The following is a 22392-nucleotide window of genomic DNA, read 5'->3' as shown; positions in this document are numbered from 1 at the left end:
AGATGGAAATTCTTAAGTGCAAGGGACCACAAAGAAACAATGCATTGATATACTGCACTGAATATTGACTGTAGAGGAGTGTGAAGGATGTTGCACAACTGTTTTATAGCTAAGATCTTTCTCTACACATCTGCCTATTGAGTTTATTCTAGATAGTCTATGAATTATGTACAACGTATGTCATTCCTTTTGCAGGAATTCAGAGACAGACAGGCACAAAGCATCTCTATAAAACTCAATTTCATAAGAAAAGGATAGCTTCAACCTTTCTTGGAGTTTAATTAAACTCTGGCCAATCTGGAAACCTAAGTAACATGTCTAGCCAGATGACCTTTCTTTGGGTTGACTGTAAGTTTAGCCATCACATTCCTGGGCACATTTTAGTGTCTCATCAGTGTTCTCAACTGCATCATTCAAGCACAGAACAATACAAGTTTATTGTGGTTGGAGCACAATGTTGGTTATCTACTGGATGATCATTTTAAGCATCCAGTAGGTATTTTTCCATACTTTGCTCTTCTTTCTATATAGTTCATGCATGACATGCATGCTTGGCCTGGCCAGTGTTTTCTGACTTGACATCTAGAAGTTGCTGGAATGGAATTCTTTTATTAACAGCTGAACAGAGGTAAAGATCTGGAGGTTCATGCTGAGATACCCCTCTCTAGGTGGGGAGTGTTGAAGTCAGTGTAGTCTTCGAGGGTATGCAGTGAAGCAAGGATCAGTGGAGGGGCACTAGCTGGCCTCCAGATCTTGCTTAATAGAAAGTCACACTGGTTGTTTAAAGACACAGTTAGCTAGAAGTTATAAGAATAGAATAGAATTTTACGCAGAATTTTACGCAGCTTAAACCACTGCAAAATCATATTTCTCTAACATTGACTTCTTATATTCTAGAATACGCTAGGGCCAAAGCTCGAAAATATGGTAAGGAGAAAGTTAAATAAACTTGTTCTCCAATTTTTCTAATTATAAAAAAATGGCTTTAATTATAAATGACATTTTTCCATGCATTTTGCAAACAGGGGTTACTGGTGGAGCTGGTGGAATGGGATTGCCTGGAGGATTAGGAGGGTCACTTGGTAGTGGAACAGTTCCGGGTGTTGGAGCTGGAGGAGGAACACCAGGAGCCGGAATTGGTGGTTATGGACCTGGAGGAGTACCTGCAGGTGGTTATGGACCAGGAGGAGTACCTGCAGGTGGTTATGGACCAGGAGGAGTACCTGCAGGTGGTTATGGGCCAGGAGGAGTACCTGCAGGTGGTTATGGGCCAGGAGGAGTACCTGCAGGTGGTTATGGGCCAGGAGGAGTACCTGCAGGTGGTTATGGGCCAGGAGGAGTACCTGCAGGTGGTTATGGGCCAGGAGGAGTACCTGCAGGTGGTTATGGGCCAGGAGGAGTACCTGCAGGTGGTTATGGGCCAGGAGGAGTACCTGCAGGTGGTTATGGGCCAGGAGGAGTACCTGCTGGAGGATATGGACCTGGCTCTGGCGGTATGCTGACAAACATTATATAACATATGCAGTTAAGGGGTTCTGTTCATTTTCATTTCTACATTTATTCTTTGTATCTCGCTTTGAATGCAGCCTATCTAAGTGGACCAAAAGCCCTAAAATATGGTAGGATATTTTAAATCAGCATTGTCATCATGTTTCTTTTTCTACAATTTGCCATCAACACTTATTAAATCATTTTAATCCAGGTCTTGGTGGGAGTGGAGGGGCTCCAGGACTTGGTCTGCAGGGTCAGATAGGAACCGGTCCAGCAGGAGGATTTGGTACAGGGGCAAGGCCATTTGGTGGTTATGGTCCAGGGACTATAGGAGGTCCTGGGTCTGGATTTGCTGGAGGAGCACTGCCTGGTGCTGTTGGAGCAGGAAGCAGAGGAGGGATTGGACCTGGGTATGGAACAGGTAATTTAAGTGAGTTAAAATAGGTAATTTACACAGGCATTAGAAAATATGTTTTTTTTTAAAGCTGTATCTGATCTACATTTTTTCAATTTATTACATATAATGCCCTATAGGATATGGACCTGGATCAAAAGCAGCTAAATATGGCAAGTTGATATATACTAGTTCTACTGTTACATATGCTTACATAAATGGCTGTTGATCATTAGTTTATTTACATTCAAATAATTATATTAATAAAATATTTAATAACATTTGTAACTAATATATTTTAATACACATTAATGTATTTTTTAAATGTATATTTATATTTCATGTACATTAACTACTAATATTTTAATTATATTATGCTTTAATATAAACTATTATTAATATCAAATATTATCAATATTATAAGCTTGTGTAAAAAAAAGTCTGCCTTGGAATGATTCAAAATTAAGACTAAACCCAGGCATATTTTGACAGGTTTACCTAGTTCTGGAGGTGTCTTAGGAGCAGGAGGCATACCAGGAGCTGGAACAGGAGTGGCAGGAGGACCTGGAGGTATGTGAAACAACTGCAAACATGCAACTGTTTTTGTTTCTATTAATGGGATACTCTCATGTCATTTCAAAACTGTATACCTTTCTTTCTTCTGTGGAGCATACCCCCCCCCATTGACTACCATAGTAGCAAAATAATTATTTTAAAAAAATTATTAGGAAATTTTTCAATGGGGGGTGAGATCTGCTTGGTGTTTATGTTTATATTCAAATTTACCCTAAAATTTGAGTATAAACATTATCAGACATTTTACAAAACAAACTAATAATTGATTTGTATGCTGAATTTGAATACTAAGTAAAAAGGTAAATTAAGTAAATGCTAAGTAAAAAAGGTACTTTTTTTTTCAGTTCTGCCTGGAGGGCTTGGGGTTGGTCTTGGGACTGGTGTTGGATATGGGGGGTATGGAGGTAAAGTTTTAAAAACAAGATGTGCAATGTTGAGCACTAAACTTGAGACTTGATACTATTTTATTTTTTTAAAACAATTGGTTTAAGCAATTGCTGTTTTGTTATATTTCATTCTAAAGGGTATGGAGGAGCAGGAAAACCACCTAAATATGGTACAATATTTTTCTACCTAACTGTTATCATTAAAATGCCACATATATTCAGGCTAAAATTTGACCCCATGCATCTGCATCTAACAGGACAACCAGCTGGTGGGGTCGGAAGTGTGTTGGGTGGGTCGGTACCAGCAACTGGTGGAACTGGGGCCACAGGAACTGGAGTTGGAACTGGTGGGTGATCACTGCTAAAAGAGGACTAAACTAAATAACAGTTAATAGATACAGGTAGGAATTTGTTTACATGCTCAGCGTTACATCTCAGGTGGTGTAGGTGGGGCTGGAGGTTTACAAGTTTCAGGAACCAAGCCAGACAAATATGGTGAGTTTGATCTTTAGTTATATCATCTAGCAATCCATCTCTTGAGTATAATATAATATTACTATTCCAATTTTCCATGTAAATCCAGGGGTACCAGGCATCACAGGAGGACCAACTATTCCAGGTAGTACAGCTGCTACTGGCACAGATCATGTAGCAGGTCCTAAACCTGGAATTGATGGAGGTAATGCAGTTAATTAATTAATGTTCTGTTTATTTGGAATGTACTTAATTAAGACACACATGTAATATCCAAAATAGTGTCATAACTACCAGTCTTATCTGTTCCCTGTTTAGTGATCGGCAGTCCTTATGGTGGAACTGGAGGTCAAGGTCAAGGAGGTCAAGAACATAAAATTTTTTTCTTTTTACTTATTGTACTTATTATTAACTTAAACTTATTGTATTTATTATTTGTTCCTTAGCGGTTCATTTTTTTGTTCCTGCATTGTAATTTTAACATTTTGTTGAACACACAGGTGGAACAAAAGCTCCCAAAACTGGTAAGAAATGTTCAGTTTTTTTTCCTATCTACCCCATATATCTGGAATAAAACAACTGTCGTTTTGAGATTATAAGAAACAAATGAGCAGGTGTTTCCTTTTAGCCACCTGTTTTATTTTGTGATCATTTTAGAATCTGGAGGACCAATAGAGGGATCAGGTGGGTCCATTGGAGAATAAGTATTTAATGAACAATGGAATATTTTCCTGCCTTAAGTTGGATTTCCAACTTTCTTAAAACAATGGGAACTGAGCAGTATGTAATATTTTTAAGGTGTTACTGGTGGGCCCATTGATGCTGATGGGCTTGATGGAGCTGCTGGGACAAGAACACCCATCTTAGCTGGAGAAAGACCAGGTAGACATCCTTAATTCCTTATCTACTGCTCGGGGTGTGTGTTCATGGTGTGTGTGTGTGTGTACTTGTTTATATTACATTGTGGGGACCAGCAGTCCCCACAGTGTAAATGGATTATAAACATACTAAATTATGTTTTTTTGAAAATGTAAAAATGCAGAATGTTTCCTGTGATGGTTAGGTTTAGGGGTAGGGGTAGTGTAGGGAGATAGAATATACAGTTTGTTTAGTGTAAAATGCATTACGCCTATGGAAAGTCCCCACAATTCACAGTGGGTGTGGGTGTATGTGTTCACTTGGATGGGTGAAATGCAGAGCACAAATTCTATGGGAGTATGGGACACTTGGCTACACGTCACATCACTTTCACTTTGCATTATACCATCTGTTCTTGGTAACTGGACTGATGGGCTTGAAGGTGCCAGGTGCTGCCTCTCATAATTGTTTTATTATTTTCATATATTTTTCCACCCTTCACTGTATGTAAATTTACTTACACCACTTATTGTTAAAGTCTATTATAAGTTTACAAATCTGTGGTTTAAAGGAATAATTCAACCAGAAAAGGAAATTGTCAATATTCCCCCATTCCACAAGTTGTATGAAGAACATTTGATACTTGTTTAATGCCAGAATATTCTTTAAAAATTCAGCTTTTTAGTCAACAGAAGAATCAAAGTCACACAAGTTTTGGAGCAAATTATGACATAATTAAATTTTTGTGAACTATTCCTATAATGGTAAAACAAGCTATTCATATTTAAAGTGGAATTAATATATTAATATTATTGCTGTCAGTTTACTATTTAGCAGCTGTTTCTTCATGTGGAACATATTATAGCAAAAGAAAAACGCATATCAAAATACCCTGTATGTTTAGAATGTTTGCTTAAAAGCACTGAAAATGATTTTGAAGAGCTACATATGACATACATATTTTTTGTTCATGTTTTAGGTGTGTCTGGAACTGCTCCAGGTTTGTATTTAGCTTCTAATTGTGAAATACTACATCGTTCAGTCATTTATTAAGTTTTAAAATTCCTAATTATCTTAATTAACATTCTCTCTTTTTAGGTGGAACGGGATCGCCACGGCCAGAGGGTAAGATCTGTCTTTATAACTTGAAAATTACTTACTGAACTCACACGTGATCACACTGAGCTAAAGATTTCTTCTTTTGGTTGGTAGTGAATTTCTTCTAGCTGATTTACATGAAATTATCGACCTACATCAGAGGTCTCCAGACTAAGTCCTGGAGGGCCGCTGTCCTGCAAAGTTTAGCTCCAAGCCCAATTAAACACACCTGAATCAGATAATCACTGTCTCAGTAGGCATACAAGAAACTTTCATACAGGTGTGTTGGACCTGGTTGGAGCTAAACTTTGCAGGACAGCGGCCATCCAGGACTGAGTTTGGATACCTCTGACCTACATCGTGTTCAAAAAAACTTGAGTTCATCAGACTACTAAAATTAGCTAATGTTACAGCTCCCTCTAGTGGTGTAGGAGTCTCATGCATATGGCTGTAGCCTATAAAATATCATTTTAAAACTTACAGAGCTTGTGGTTTTTTTTTAATTCAAAGACATTTTGGATTAAAAATTCAGACACATAATTTTAAGACACAGAGACAACTTTACGGAATAACTTGTTCATTTAATAATGTGTTTACAGGGTGGGGCTCAAGGTTAGTAAGTCAGTTCAGTGTGCAGTCCTAAGAATGAGAATTTTCCTTTGAAAAGTTCCTTTTTAGGTTTTTGACATATTGTCAATTTATCTGAAAATAAGGTCTGTGGTTAACATTACTTGAAGAGACTTATGCTTTGTTCATTCATAAATGTGAACTATGTTCTAGTATGACTGAATCTCTTCACTATATGTTCTTCTTTAGGAGTTGGTGATATTGGAACATTACCGGGAGCCAAACCACTAAAACCCCCAGGTACATCATGCCATTTACTTTACTCTTACTGTCTGAATATATTTGGGAAAGCAGGTGCTTTTTCATTTGTAAAAAATAAATATTTTACATGTCTTACTGTAGGCATTGGAGGTGGAGCCATTGCTGGACGTGGAGATACTCCGGGCACTATTGAAGGAGGGCCTGGAAGTGTAGGCGGTGGTCCAGGTGGAGTTGGTGGAGGACTGGGAGGGGTTGGTGGTGGACCAGGTGGGGTTGGTGGTGGACCAGGTGGAGTTGGTGGAGTTCCAGGTGGTGTTGGTGGAGGACCAGGTGGAGTTGGTGGAGGACTGGGAGGAGTTGGTGGTGGACCAGGAGGAGCTGGTGGAGTTCCAGGTGGTGTTGGTGGAGGACCAGGTGGAGTTGGTGGAGGACTGGGAGGAGTTGGTGGAGGACCAGGTGGAGGAGTTAAACCTCCTAAAGGTGGTTTATCATTAAAATCTTGATCTGTGAAATGTCTATTAGCTTTTCCTGTGCATGTTTGTAAAATGATAAATCTATATATATAAACATGTTTATTCTAGTTTACGGTGGTACAGATGGAACTGGAGCTCTGGGAGTTGGAGGTGTGGGTGGAATGGGTATAGCTGGAGTGGGAGGAGTAGGACTTCTGCCTGGAGGTGGTGGTCTGCTACCAGGAGGTGGAGCATCAGGAACAGGAGTTGGGGCGCAGAAACCAGGCAAAAGTAATCAAAGCAGATCAACAAACATTTTATTGTGCAATATTAAATATATTTAAAGGCCCCCTGTAGTCAATAATTTTATCCCTCTTATTGATCACCAAAATTTCATATTTAAATTTTTTTCCAGTGAATCTTCATGCCTTAAAATAGCTTGAATTTAACCCAACACCCTTGCCTCATTTAGTATACGCAGACATATGAATATGCTAATTAGCCCTGCCTCCACTAACTCGCACAAGCTCAGAGATCTGCTCAGTCAACTTACTGAGGTAAACATTGCACAATGGTATCATTCCCTTTTAAAAGGGAATGATACCCTGAGATACTGTCCTGAGATACTGTCCTGAGATACTATGGGGGAATGCCTCAGTGTGACTGATGGCCGAAGCACTGCAGAATCATGACAATTGTATTGGCTGGCGACAGCTATGATGTCATTACTAGTGTGACCGGGAAGTATAAAATGGGGTCCTAGAGAACACCCTCTTCTTCATCTTCAGGGACTGTTTTGCTGAAGGATATTCTGACGACAAAATGGCAAGTGACAAGCGCTTCAGGAAGTGTGCCGATCTGTGTCCGAGGTTTCTGACATCTGATGACACACACGACCTGTGTGTTTGCTGTCTGGGTGTAGTGCCATGGCCAGGCTCAAGTTGCCGTGGCAACGTGGAAAGGAAGAGACCGCTCGTGGAAGGCTGGATGAGCGGTTTCTTTCTGGTCACAATCCACCAGCTCCAGAAAGAAAAGGCATTTCTTCTTGGTTCCCCTGGTTTCGCCCTTCTGAATTATTCAGCACATCCATCAATACAGTGGACGTAAAATTCAGAGAGGCGAAAGCACGCTCAGCTGTATTTAAATCTTTTATACCACGCCGGTCCGAGTCTGCACCCAGACAGTCAGGGGGTCCTGGCCCATCTCGATTTGAGGATTGAAGACAGGGCCAGGGTTTAAATTGGGCCGGGGCATCTGGGGCTGAGCCCCGGCACTTAGGCTTACCAGGGCTTGATGTTAATGCTTGTCAGGACGAGTGGATTTATTTGAAGGGGCACATGAAAGAGAATTTTATTTTCTCTACCAGACAAATTGCCTGATTATAATGTCCGTAAAAAAAGAATAAATAGGCAATCATTAAAACGCGATAATGATTCTGGTTTTATTACAAACAAACAAACATTGATATACAGCATTCAGTAGCTTGAGATGCGGGCTTTTATAATTAAGCCCCCTCAGCTAAATTATAATATAGTAATCTTTCATGGCTTCCTCTCACTACGAAAGTCATTATGCTGAGGCTGCACTGTATCTAGATTAGCAGGGAGTTGTTGGCCTGTCAGCCTCCTCAGAACTAGACTCAGGCTTGAGCTAGTACTCTTCTTGATTTGAGAGTTGTCATGCTGAGTGTCTGGCTTCCCAGGGTTAAAGGTATATATGGTATATATTATGGCTAGAGTATTTCAGAGTAATGGGTAGCAGGTGGCAGCCTCCTCATTTTGTTTTATCTGGCTTTGAGCATTGCTAGGCTTCCTCTCACCATAGAGAGTCATTGTTGAGTCCTCCGCTCTCCAGAGCTCTGATACATTTAGAATTGAAGTTAACTGGTACCCATGTTGAGTGTTGTAGGCTTCCTCTCATTTTGAGAGTCATCTAAAGGGTTAAAAGTGGGGGCCCTCTCTGTCGAGAGAGTACCTGTTAGGCCCCTCACTCTTTTTGAGCTTCATGTTTCTGGGTAGAACCAAGTTTAGCTACTTCCTTTTTAGATATTTGTTACGGATGCTGGACACACAACGAGGAAGAGTAACGTATAATAAGTCTTTACTTGATAATCCAAAGGGAAAAACACAGAATCCAGAGCAGAGCATACACCAACATATCCAAGTACAAACGAGACCCGACAAACAACTGAACACAGATACTTAAATACACTGACACAAACAAGCTTAACAGGTTAACAAAGGGGTGTGGTCCAATGAGTGTCTTCAATATTGACTGAATGTGGCGGAAAACAGAACAAAGGAACACGTGACAAAATGCAAAACAAACAGAACATGACGGTGACCGTAACACTACCCCCCTCCCCCCTCCCCTTAGGCACGTCCTCTCACCTTAAAGTAACATCAAAAGGGAGGGCTGGAGGGGGTTTTGGAGGTGGACGGCCGGCCAGGAGGAGGTGGGAAGCAAAAGTCCGGGGTGAAGATGACGGTGGAGCGATCCAGGGTGGAGCCTTGAGCAGGGGCAGATGTCGTGAGCTGACCCAGGCCACAGCTGAGACTGCGCCCCATGGCGGCGGCGCAGGAGGGAGGAGCCATGGAGCGAAGATCATTGGAGCCGCCATAGGGACGACTGGAGGCGACGGCGACACCAATGATGAAGCCCACTGCGAAGCCAGAGAGCCGATGTAGTTGTGGGGGTCTCCGAAGATCTAGGCGGCCGCGACATAGCTGTAGTGACGACCCCCCAAGATGGTCGTAGAGATCTGGAGGGCTGAAGGCGAACAGGAGCGACCCAGGGCAGAGGTGGAGTCTGAGGGAGGGAGGAGCTAGCTGAAGATGAAGGGGTGGAGTAAGTCCGTGGCGTAGGCATAGCGATGCCCAACCCAGGTGAAGCCGACGTACTGAGGGAGTCCTGCGAGGCTGAAAGTCTGAACTGCCTTATAGACAGACAGCTTGAGAGTGACTCTTGAAGGACCTGCACCACATCCTCTTGTACAACTGTTTGTAGAATTTATCTTCCAGAATCTGGCAGTAAGGTGTGGGAGTTCACTTTTAGTCCATCTCTTATCCTGAAATGTCCATCTTGCAGGGTTGGACTAAAAATGATCTTCCAAAACTTACTGCCAGATTCTGGAAGATAAATTCTTCAAACAGTGGTACAAGAGGATGTAGTGCTGGTCCTTTAGGAGTTTAGCTATCATGTATTTTATAACACTTAAGCTTGTGATTCTTATTAAGAGCGGGTCATTTCTTAGGATTCTTTAGCTAATCTAAGTCTCTGAGATCCTGACACCTTGCACTTCCGGAGACTCCAGGTAGGTTGCAGTTCTGGAAAATGGTGGCGCTGGAGACTAAAGGGTTCCTGATGGTTTCACACTTAATTCTTCACCTTAATTTCAACCATTTCATGCCTCTCTGTGATGGTACCACAAGCCTTTGCTCCTTTAATGAGTGCAGGCTTCTGGTAGGAGTGTAGACTCGTAAGAGTGAGTGGAAGTAGGAGGGTGCTGAGCCTGTGGTAGATCTGTAAGCAAGTGTCAACGCCTTGAATTTGATGCGAGCAGCAAGTGGTAGCCAGTGAAGAGAGATGAAGAGAGGCATGACGTGGGCTCTTTTGGGCTCTTTGAAGACGAGACGTGCTGCTGCATTCTGAATCATTTGTAGAGGCTTGATTGTGCATGATGGCAATCCAGCCAGAAGTGCATTGCAGTAATCAAGTCTAGAAATGACCAGGGCCTGGACCAGAAGTTGTGTTGCATGTTCTGTTAGAAAGGGCCTGATTTTCCTGATGTTGTAAAGTGCAAATCTGCATGACTGAGCTGTCTTTGCAATGTGGTCTTTGAAGGTCAGTTGATCATGAAGGATTACTCCAAGATTTCTAGCCGAATTTGATGGGGTAATTGAGGATGTGCCTAGCTGGATGCTGAAATCGTGATTTAGAGTCGGATTGGCAGGGAAGACGAGAAGCTCAGTCTTAGCCAGGTTGAGCTGTAGATGATGTTCTTTCATCCATGCCGAGATGTCCGCCAGACAGCTTGAGATTCGTGCAGCTACTGTGGGATCATCTGATTGGAATGAATGGAAGAGTTGTGTGTCATCAGCATAGCAATGGTAGGAGAAACCATGTACCTGAATGATGGGACCAAGTGATGTATTGTAAATGGAGAAGAGGAGGGGTCCAAGAACTGAACCCTGAGGAACACCCATGGTCAGTTGATGAGCTTTGGATACCTCCCCTCTCCAGGCAACCCTGAAAGACCTTCCTGTGAGATAGGATTCAAACCAGAGAAGTGGAGTACCTGTGATGCCCAGTGATGAGAGAGTGGACAGGAGGATCTGATGATTCACCGTGTCAAAGGCAGCAGATAGATCGAGCAGAAAGAGAACTGATGATTTGGAATCAGCCTTTGCAATCCGCAGGGATTCAGTGACCGACAGCAGTGCAGTCTCAGTCGAGTGGCCACTCTTGAAACCAGATTGATTGACATCCAATTGATTGCTCTGTGAGAGTAAAGATGACACCTGGTTGAAAACAACTCATTCAAGTGTTTTTTTTCCTATGAGTGGTAGAAGAGAAACAGGTCTGTAGCTGTCTACAAGAGATGTGTTTAATGTGGGTTTCTTAAGCAGTGGGGTTACCCGAGCCTGCTTGAATGTGTTAGGGAAAGTGCCAGTGTGGATAGATGTGTTGATGATGTGTGTCAGTGCTGGTAAAAGTGTGGGAGCGACGGCTTGTAGAAGGTGTGTGGGGATGGGATCTAGAGGGCAGGTAGTGGGATGGCTGGAGAGGAGAAGTTTGGATACTTCTGACTCAGTGAGGGGGGAGAATGAAGAGAGGAGGTGTGTGGCTGTGTGTGTGGAGCTGAGAACTGACTGCTGATGGTAGATGTTTTGTCAGTGAAAATTTTAGCAAAATTATCAGCAGTAAGGGATGAGGTGGGTGGTGGTGGAGGGGGGCAGAGGAGAGAGTTGAATGTTTTGAAAAGTGTGCGTGTGTTTGAAGCGCTGTTGATTTTGTTGTGGAAATAGGAGGATTTAGCAGCATGAATTTCAGCAGAAAAGGATGAGAGCAGAGATTATTAACTATTTAGGTCAAATTGGTCTTTTGATTTGTGCCACTTCCTCTCTGCAGCCCTGAGTTTGGTCCGATGTTCACGAAGAACATCAGATAACCAGGGATTAGAGGGAGTGGCACGTGCAGGCCTGGATGACAGAGGACAGATACTATCTAGAGAAGAAGTTAATGTGGAACATAAAGTGTCTGTATTCACATCCAGAAATGAGAATTGTGAGGGTGAGGGAAGGGAGGATGATACAGTAGAGTGAAGATCAGAAGAAGAAAGAAAGCGCAGGTTTTGTCTGAAGGTAACTGGTAGAGGGGTTGGTGGTGAAAAAATGGGGAGTTGAAGATTAAAAGTAATGAAAAAATGATCAGAAAAGTGCAGAGGTTTTACCAGATATGTTGTCAGTGATGCAGTTGCGTGTGTAAATGAGATCAAGTTGGTTGCCAGATTTGTGTGTACTTGTGATGATGAGCCGATTAAGATCGAATGAGGCTAGAAGAGAGTGGAAGTCTGAAGCATAAGGCTTCTCTAGATGAATGTTGAAATCGCCAAAAACTACAAGTGGGCTACCATCCTCTGGGAATGAGGATAGCAGCATGTCCAGTTCCTCTACAAAGGTACCCAGTTGGCCTGGGGGGGCGATCAATTAATACGATATGAATTTTGACAGGAATTGAGATTGTAATAGCATGAAACTCAAATGAATTGTAGTTGCAAAGAGAGGAATGAGTCGAGTATTTCCAATTGTTAGAAATGAGAAGACCTGTGCCCCCACCCCTCCCAGATTGGTGAGGGGTATGAGAGAAAGTGAAGTTGTTAGAGAGAGCAGCAGGGGTTGCTGAGTCCTCTGGACGAATCCAGGTCTCAGTCAAGCCCAAGATATTAAGAGAAGAATTAGTAGCAAAGGCTGGAATGAAGTCAGCTTTGTTAACTGCTGACTGACAATTCCATAGACCCACAGAGACAGAGAGAGGACTATTAGTGCTATTTAGCGTCCGTGACAGTGCGCACACACAATTAATATACTGCTTATTAACACGTCATTGAAATGAGCTAGGCCCGCCTTGCAAATCAGCACTGCAAAAGCCTAAACCCGTGAATGGCTGAAAACCGAAACTAACTAAGCTTAAAGGTCCCGTTCTTCGTGATCCCATGTTTCAAACTTTAGTTAGTGTGTAATGTTGTTGTTAGAGAATAAATAAAATCTGTAAAATTTTAAAGCTCAAAGTTCAATGCCAAGCGAGATATTTTATTTAACAGAAGTCGCCTACATCGAACGGCCAGTTTGGACTACATCCCTCTACTTCCTTCTTTAATGACGTCACTAAAACAGTTTTTTGACTAACCCCCACCCACAGGAATACACAAGAGTTTTTAGAGTGTGTTTGTCGCCATGTCATCGAAACGGTGTTATTTTCATCCCGCAGTCCAGTCACCTTTGTTTGGCCTTCCCAGGGACGTTGTACTTAGAGATCAATGGTTACAATTTATGTTTAACTCGGTTCCCGAAAATTATAATTGTGGTATCCTTACTGCAGTAGTTAATGTTGGACTGCAGTGCACATAATGGCCACAAGAGGGGACTATGTTTATGCATATGGCTGTTTTCCGTATGAGGTACTCTTCTGAGTGAGCGCTAACGTTGTACATTTTCTGTCGCTGCTTGTGGAGATTAAAGAGTTCAGTCTCTCGGGAATTATTGTCTTTTGTGTTCATTCGGCACAACACCACAATAATCCACATGTAAAACTATGTGCAGCACACGTTATGGTAAGTGGCGTGACCTTTCCGGGCAAGGAGCGCTAAGCTGCTGTCGAATAACAACACAGGAACCGCTGGCACAATCAGAACTCGTTACGTATTTCTGAAGGAGGGACTTCATAGAACAAGGAAGTCATCAGCCCGTTTTTATGACAGTGGAAACAGCGGTATACAGATAAGTAAATTATGTGAAAAATACTGTGTTTTTTTACATGCGAAACATGAACACATGTTATATTGCACACTATAAACACAATCAAAGCTTCAAAAACCACAAAAAACGGGACCTTTAAGTGCGGGCAATAACACCAATAAAGTCTGCAAACGCGGCTGTTATTCTAAACAAGTACAATTAAAATATAATTATAGTCGAGGTAGGAAATAGGACAAACACAGATACGAATGAAATCCTTCCTAGCAGCAAATAATAAACGAAGCAACTGACCCAGAACAGATATTAAGCAAAACACTTGCATCCTTCTCATGAGTATTTAATAATTTTTGACTTTTCAGTCTGAGTTAAATCTTTTTTTTGGCTCATTTTGGCTGTAAAAGAAATCCTGCCTAATAATTCTGCACACCTGAATATAAGGCATTTTTCATTTCCAGCCTTCATGAACAATTATATATCACTTATAAATTATTAAAAACAATTTTAATAGTAGTTATTAAGATTGATGTGGATTGGAATTGGCAAAATATGCTTGGAAAAAAAATATGATCAGAAAATCCAATTGCCTAATAATTCTGCACACAGTGTATTATGTTTTACATAATGTGCATTTATTGGTCTTCAGTTCAAAGCTTAACATTTACAATAGACTTAGGCTTTGTAAATCTATTGCAGGTTATGGTGGAGCTGGAAGTTTGGGAGCCAGTGGGATCCTACCAGGGACCGGTAACTCCAAAAAGTTACCATATTCCTGACATTTAATGCACCAGTCTTTTTGGGGAGAGAACTATATCTTTTTTTTTTTTTGCAGGTCTCAGGTTCCCCAGTGGGGCTGCAGTGGGCAGCAAACAAGGAAAAGGTGTCAGAAAACATTCTTGTTATTCCATAATTCTTATAATAAAAATGCAGTTTGTTTGTATTTTATACACATGGACTCAACTGGAAAGACTGTTAAATAACTCTTTATCACTTTGATCAAAGTTTATGGGGCAGCAGGCACACTAGGTGGGCTTGGAGGCCCAGGCGGATATGGAGCAGGACCCGGTGGCTATGGAGGTGGTCCAGGTGGTTACAGTGGTGGCCCGGGCGGTTATGGTGGTGGCCCAGGCAGTGCTGGTGGACTTGGAGGGCCTGGACTTGGTGGTAAATTTCTCAAGTGTTTACACATTTCAGACCATATTTCCCTTACAATTTTTTACATTGAAATATTCAAATATTTATTTGTTTTTAAGGGCTTGGTTATGGTCCTGGTGCATTAAAACCACCAAAAAGTATGTAAAACTCAATAAATGATCACTTTAATGATGCAATAACCAATACTTAGACAAAATTCAGAAAAACATTTGTTTTTTTTTTGTTTTGTTTTTTTGTGTGTGCGTGTTATCAGGCTATGGAGGAGCTGGAACACTAGGTGGGGCTGGAAGAGGAGGAATTGGTGGAGGTCTTGGCGGGGGTCTAGGAGTTGGACCGGGTGGTGCTGGTGGTACTGGTGGTGGTCTAGGAGTTGGACCAGGAGGTGTTGGGGGAGGTCCTGGAGGAGTTGGAGTGGGTGGAGGTATCATGCAATTTAATATACATTAAACATAAGTTTGACAGTAGTGCAAAAATTGAATGTGATTAAATGTTTTGTTAGAACAAAGCAATTATAATTAGATGTCAGTTGTAATTTTAAATGCATGACAAGATCTATTGCACAATCCATTAAATACAAATATGTATCCATGTTCACCTTGAAACGCACTCACTACACATCTGTGGCATAAATAGCTAATATGAGTTTACGTAGGTGCCAGATATCCAGGTGGTGGCCTGGGAGCTGGAGCTGGGAAGCCAGGCCGGTTGCATAAACTGCTTAGACTAGTCAAATTTAGACGGGTCTAATTTGAATCCAAAAAGTAAGACTGATTAGCCATAATAAAGTGCTAGTTTGTCATACTAGTTCTTAAAACTAGTTCTGAGTTCTTAAGTCTTAAGTTAGTAGCTATGTTTATGCAATTGGTCCTAGATTCTATTTTTTAAGTATTAACATAATTGTGACTAATTATTACAATATCATTACATTAGCTTTACGGGCTGAATTTATATTTACCATGAATAAATCTACTAATCTGGCTTGGATGATGGTAGAGAGGAAGACCTTGTGAAAAAGTTGTTTCGCAATGTTCTTCAAATAATAAAAGTATGTATTAAAAAACATTACTTATGTGAATTAAATAAAAGGCCACATACATTTTCTTAAAAAGAATACACTTTCATGACTATGCTTCTGTAATGTCAAGTGAAAAGTTTTACTTTAAATCACATTTTAATAATATATACAAGTTGTGAAAAGAAGCTGGTCATAGGTCTGTGCAGAGGACTTGTCTGGTTCTTTTGGTCTTTGCTGAGGATCTCTGCCGATGGCTGTCGTGTCGACGAGGCCTTCACAGGGGATCGGCTAGTTGACAGGGTCTCTGTTAACATTCAGGGCTGCATTGTGCTCATGTATAGGTGCAGGTCCAACATCTGATCTGGATACTGACCGGATACAGCTGACTACGGTAACCTCAGGATAAACAGAGAGACTAATATTAGCTTGGATGCCATTCTTGTTACGATGAAACAAGTACATCGGGTGTTATGGGAAATGTTTCTGGTTGACCTATGCAGCCTATCAATCCTTTAACGGATGTGGAAATATAAATTGATAATGTGTTGTGTATGCCAGGTTAAAGAGATTTTAACTGACAGAGTTTGTCTGTCAAGGCTACAGAGTTTGGGTGCTAAATAGGAAAATGATATACCGCCTGCAGTTTATTTTGATATTCTAGGTTTTATCAACTGGCCAGAATTCTTAGATCTCAGTAGACATTGTAAATCTCACTTCACTTGTTGATTTTATTGTAGGGTACGGAGGTTTAGGTGGAGCTGGAGGTGTGGGGGGTCTTGGAGGAGGTGCCGGAAGCCCAGTAGGAACCGGTGGAGGTAAAGTTTCTGTTAAGGATACATACCTATGTATTCAGCATCATCACTTGAGAGTATTTCATTGGTAGGAATGACATTTTCTGTTTGAAACATTTTTCATTTTATTGATTTTAATGAGAAAAACAGAAAAAAAAAACCACCAAACAAATGCAAAGTTTAATGTCCATTAAACAAGAATTTTACTGAAGATTTACATGAAGTGAAGACAATATTGGTGCCATTTCTGTTAGTGAACTTTGATATTTTGTTTTCACTTTTTATATAAATCTTCAGGAAAAATCTTGTTCAATGGACCTTGAACTTTGAATTTGTTGCATATTGTTTTTGGCTCATTTTAATAACAATGGCTCATGGTTGGTGTCAGGTCTCAGGTACCCAGGAGGAGCAGGAACAGGGAAACCTGGTAAATCAGGTAAATTCACTTAATTCCCTGCACGATTTTTGTAAAATTTTTATTCATGTCTCTCACCAACTGAATGAGCATAAATTGCATGTAAAATTTACTGGTTGGTTGCCATCAGATGAATGGATTTTATTTACTTGTCTTTGTTTCAATGTCTTAAAGGCTTTGGCACGGGTGCCTTGGGTGGTCAGGGCTATCAGCCAGGTGAGCCATATATTTCCTCAGTTCTCTCTGGAGAAATGGGCTTATCCACACCTTCTATTGTCCTCTCAGTTTAATTTATGAAGCATTTTGAAAGAGCAGATATCAAGAGACAAAGTTACAGTAGATCTGTTTATCTTGCAGGTGGTGGAGTCCCTGGATATGGGACTGGTGTAGGTCCAGGTGCTGGATATCAACAGCCATATCCAGGTAATGAAGACAAAACTAATGGAAACACTGAGGCAACTTTAAAGGATTAGTTCACTTTTAAATAAACTTTTCCTGATAATATAATTGCCGGAATTCTAATAGAGAAGAAGAAGAGAGCTAGTTCAAGATGAGCATTTCTGGTTAAACTGTATGTGTAAAATGTTATTTTTTTTTAGAAAATGAGTAATGGTTTCACTAGATAAGACCCTTATTTCTCGTCTGGGATTGTGTAGAACAATATGAAGCTGCAGTGAAACTAATTTTGGCCTTCAACTGTTTGGTGCCCATTTAAGTCCACTATATGGAAAAAAAATCCTGGAATGTTTTCATAAAAAACTTTAATTTCTTTTCGACTGAAAAATGAAAGACATGGACATCTTGGATGACATGGGGGTGAGTAAATTATGAGGAAAATTTATTTAAAAGTGGACTTATCCTTTAATGTGCACATCATAACCAACTAAAAAGGATTCGAGAAAGCTTCAGCCATCTTTTAGATATTATTTACATGATGAACAGATTTAAATAGTAAACAAAGCTCAAATGTGCTTGCTCGACACACAATAACTAATGAGGTTTGTTCTAGTGTGTCATACCATTTTTGATGTGCTCTATGTATGTGCGCTTAATTTTTAGATGTGAATAAAAATTTAATAATTAATAATCAATGTGGTTTAGACTAGTGATTAATGAAAAGTTCTGATGTTTTTGTAGGTTATGGTGGCACTGGTGCAGGGGGACCTGGAAGTGCTCCACTTACACCTCAGCAATGTAAGACACACTGCTATTACAGCAAACTCAAATATTTCAAATGCAGCATGATATAATGAAGGCTTGGCCTAGACCTGTACATTATCCATAGTCAATTGCATTGCATTTAAATGTGTGTTGTATGATTACAGCAAAAGCAGCCAAATATGCAGCTCTTCAAGGCTTTCTAGGTGCAGGAGGCTATAGAGGTACGTAAGCAGATATAATGGCACTTCTCTCAATCTTTTTATGGTCCATACTGCAAAAACCGGTCAAAAACAATGACTTAGTTGTATATGTTCATGTTTTACTAAACCCAATGAAATCAAACCATCAAACACTGATTCGGCTTTAAAATCAAAATGAAATCAACATTTACTTATTTTACACATTCCTGGTCTTATTATAAATTACTCTCCATGTTACAAAATGTATGTCTGATCAGGACCGTGCACAGACCTTTTGAGGGGCATGTGATAAAAATGAAAATGAAAAATATAAGCCCTGAAACCCTGTATGTGTGTGTATATATATATATAATATTAGTACAGTCCAAAAGTTTGGAACCACTAAGATTTTTTATGTTTTTAAAAGAAGTTTCGTCTGCTCACCAAGGCTACATTTATTTAATTAAAAATACAGTAAAAACAGTAATATTGTGAAATATTATTACAATTTAAAATAACTGTTTTCTATTTGAATATATTTAATTTATTCCTGTGATGCAAAGCTGAATTTTCAGCATCATTACTCCAGTCTTCAGTGTCACATGATCCTTCAGAATTCATTCTAATATGCTGATCTGCTGCTCAAGAAACATTTAATGTGTACAATTGTACAAAATATTTGTGTACAATATTTTTTTTCAGGATTATTTGATGAATAGAAAGTTGAAAAGAACAGTGTTTATGTGAAATCTAATCTTTTGTAACATTATAAATGTCTTTACTGCCACTTTTGATTGATTTAATGCATCCTTGCTGAATAAAAGTATTCATTTCTTTAATTTCTTTTCAAAAAAATAAAAATTCTTACTGACCCCAAACTTTTGAACGGTAGTGTATAATGCTACAGAAGCTTTGTATTTCAGATAAATGCTGTTCTTTTGAACTTTCTATTCATCAAGGAATCCTGAAAAGAAAAAATTACACAACTGTTTTCAACATTGAAAATAATCATAAATGTTTCTTGAGCAGCAAATCAGCATATTAGAATGATTTCTGAAGGATCATGTGACACTGAACACTGGAGTAATGATGCTGAAAATTCAGCTTTGCATCACAGGAATAAATTACTTTGTCAAATATATTTAAATAGTACACAGTTATTTTAAATTGTAATAATATTTCACAATATTACTGTTTTTACTGTATTTTTAATTAAATAAATGTAGCCTTGGTGAGCAGACAAAACTTCTTTTAAAAACATTAAAAGTCTTAGTGGTTCCAAACTTTTGGACTGTATTATATATATATATATATATATATATATATATATATATATATATATATATAATATATATAATATAATATAATATATATATATATATATATATATATATATATATATATATATATATATATACAGGGTTTCAGGGCTTCTGTAAATTATACAGCATTCATCTGTGAGCCATGCGCTTGAAGATGTTTATGACTTCACTGTGATCCACTGGGATGTCCCTCTCAACACACATACTTTGTGCATGATAAAATATAAAGAAGCACAGTGATCTGATGATTCTGTAATGTTTTTAGTTTGTACATTACTGTAGTAAAACCATGTTTTACTATGTTTATATATGTGAAGATGAGCAGGGAGTACAATACTAGATTAAAAAAATTATCTAGCGAGCAAATACATATTAACATTGTAAACATTAACCATACTGCAGGGGCAGAGCCAGACATTGTAAACATCCGGGGCTTAGCCCAAATCAATATTTGTCCAATGACATTTAAATTTTCATTTAACAGCTTTACTGACGTGAAAGGAGCTTTTGTTGTAGCATTGTTGTTCAGAAAATGTACATTATTTGGCACTGTAATTTGTAAAACTTTGTTGGGTGTACCTCCTCTAGGGGGGTCCGGGGGCATGCTCCCCCTGTAAGAAAATTTTGTACATTTTAAGGTTAAATGCATCAATCTGGTGCACTTTGAGAGCTCAAAAACTTAAAAGCTTAAGCCATACAGTGTGCACATTGAACAAAGAAACAGCATTGACTTGTACCTGGACATAAAAGAGGGCTCAAACATCTTTATAGTTGTGATATAAAGTCTCAGTCTACATTGTTTTTGGATGCCAAATAATTATTAATAAAATAATAATATAATAATGTTTTAATATTATATAATTATTCATGACAGTAATTTCCATATATTGTAACGCATGCAATCTAAAATAAATGACAATTTTATTAGTTACTAACTTTACACAAGTATAGGGAAATTACAACACTTTTGTACTAATTTCTTTTTAAAAGATAAATCCTTGAGATTTTATTTTGATCACCAGCTGATCGCGTGTGAAAATTTTGCTGTTTTATAAAGGCACAAAGCCATATCACGGTTTCGATTTTAGTTCGTTGGTAAAATACAATGTAGAGACCATTTAAGCTTTGTATGTTTTAAATTTTCGGCTTATGATGAAACGGTGGCGGCGGCACAGGGTCATTGGGAAACACTGAATGAATGTTTAACTGACAAATGTGCTAAAGTTGTAATATCAGCTGTTATATCCTATCCAACCGGACCAAACGAGGGTCTCGAGGCCTGCCGCTGCTCTGAGTGAGTGACAGGAGGCGCGTCTGTGTTCAGCTGCGGTGTGCGTGAACGCGCTGTTGGAAAGAAGAGAGAGAAAGCGCTGCCGGTGTATGGATATCTATGACGAATACTGTAGAAAAGCGATATTGAACTGTTTAACATATTTTAATAGAGAAAAAGCCCCCAGCCCCTCCAGCCCCCTTAGCCCACCCCTAGATTAAATGTTAATGAATTAAGTGTATCAGCAGATAGCCATCTCAAATCAAAGAAGAAATTAGAAAAATATTTTACCTAGCGGTCGCTTTGTGTCAAACTCATGCTGTTACGCCGGGTTTTTGACCAGCGAATGTGTGCAAATGTGCAATTTGTCATTAAAACGACGGCGTCACATTAGGCTACGTCATCATTAGGTTATGAGTGCTCAGTTTTACGTTTGGCCAAAATCTCAATTTATAAAATATGTAATACTACTGTACTGTATGCACAGGCAATTTAGGGCTATTTGTAGGCTATTGGCTATGATGACTAACTTAGATGGCAAATGCTCTCTCTCCGCCGCCGGCCTCAAATGTATAAAATATGAAACTTTATAGACGTACTAATGTTTCTTTCGTAAAGACAATGTTGTAGCCAGTTTGAGCGGATCCAAAAAGATTTCGTCACAAGCTCGTTTTAATACTTTTATTAGGCTAAATATATTTGTAAATCACAGACAGACGTAAACGGTGACCAATAGCATTGATTTATTGAAGAAAATAAGTAAAGAAAATAAAACACCTCCAAAAAAGAGCACTTCGGAGTGAAAGGACAAAAATGGCATGTGCTCTGCACAGGTTGAGCTACCTGTGCAAGTGCCTGTGTCTAATATAAATGAGTTGCATACAAGTTTTATATTGACGTCAAGGCTAAATAGAAAGTATACATCCCAAATGTCACTCTATGCACTTATACACTACTTGTGCACTATGCACTCATCCATGTAGTGCATGAACTGTATAAGGTTATTTTGTCATTTAACAACGGAGTCCGATCCTCCCTTCCCCACCACTACGTAATTAAAGCTGTGACAGTTGAGTGCACGAAGTGTCCAACATTCAACACTGTGTTTTTTCCGTTAATTTAGTGCATCATCCGGGTATTTAAAGTGTACTTTTTCTTTTTGGAATTTTCTGTGTGAACGCACTACTCACACTATTTATACTTAAAAACGTCATAGAATAGTGCACAAGTACGCAAATTGGGACGCACCTTATGAGTCAAAATACCATATAGTAGTTTATGGGAACAGTGTTGTAATCATGGTTATTATAGATAACTAAAAATTTCTTGAAATAAAATAATAATAATAATAAAAACCTTAAACTTATTCTCTTATTTATTAAAACTATTCAGTTCATTTTTCTAGTTGCCAAGGCAATATTTCTAATTTTCATTTAACTTGATGAACTAAAGTAACTAAAACTAAAACTGAAATAAAAATTAATATAGACATTTAAAATAATAATAATAATGTCAAAAACACAACTTAATTACCCAAAATTTGAACTAAAAAT

The 22392-nt window shown here is 39.3% G+C and overlaps 1 protein-coding gene across 1 annotated transcript in view; it reads left to right on the top strand.

Moving 5' to 3' along the window:
* The window catches only part of elnb (elastin b), a 34449-nt gene that overhangs the window by 10831 nt on the left and 1226 nt on the right, over positions 1-22392 (top strand). Inside the window, exons 28-56 of the mRNA XM_067375424.1 lie at positions 898-927; positions 1026-1199; positions 1703-1912; positions 2378-2455; positions 2806-2865; positions 2985-3017; positions 3105-3194; positions 3286-3342; positions 3431-3526; positions 3640-3684; positions 3822-3845; positions 3979-4005; positions 4120-4203; positions 5159-5179; positions 5278-5304; positions 6094-6144; positions 6247-6585; positions 6687-6848; positions 14228-14278; positions 14364-14411; positions 14534-14695; positions 14785-14823; positions 14940-15107; positions 16439-16516; positions 16881-16928; positions 17082-17123; positions 17265-17330; positions 18045-18101; positions 18233-18289. Of these exons, the coding sequence (XP_067231525.1) occupies positions 898-927; positions 1026-1199; positions 1703-1912; positions 2378-2455; positions 2806-2865; positions 2985-3017; positions 3105-3194; positions 3286-3342; positions 3431-3526; positions 3640-3684; positions 3822-3845; positions 3979-4005; positions 4120-4203; positions 5159-5179; positions 5278-5304; positions 6094-6144; positions 6247-6585; positions 6687-6848; positions 14228-14278; positions 14364-14411; positions 14534-14695; positions 14785-14823; positions 14940-15107; positions 16439-16516; positions 16881-16928; positions 17082-17123; positions 17265-17330; positions 18045-18101; positions 18233-18289 (2424 nt within the window). The remainder of the gene's footprint in view (positions 1-897; positions 928-1025; positions 1200-1702; positions 1913-2377; positions 2456-2805; positions 2866-2984; positions 3018-3104; positions 3195-3285; positions 3343-3430; positions 3527-3639; positions 3685-3821; positions 3846-3978; positions 4006-4119; positions 4204-5158; positions 5180-5277; positions 5305-6093; positions 6145-6246; positions 6586-6686; positions 6849-14227; positions 14279-14363; positions 14412-14533; positions 14696-14784; positions 14824-14939; positions 15108-16438; positions 16517-16880; positions 16929-17081; positions 17124-17264; positions 17331-18044; positions 18102-18232; positions 18290-22392) is intronic.

This window comes from Chanodichthys erythropterus, chromosome 22, assembly GCF_024489055.1.
Source record: "Chanodichthys erythropterus isolate Z2021 chromosome 22, ASM2448905v1, whole genome shotgun sequence".
NCBI lineage: Eukaryota > Metazoa > Chordata > Actinopteri > Cypriniformes > Xenocyprididae > Chanodichthys > Chanodichthys erythropterus.
Note: the sequence above shows the minus strand (reverse complement) of the source record. Positions and strands in the feature narration are given on the sequence as shown.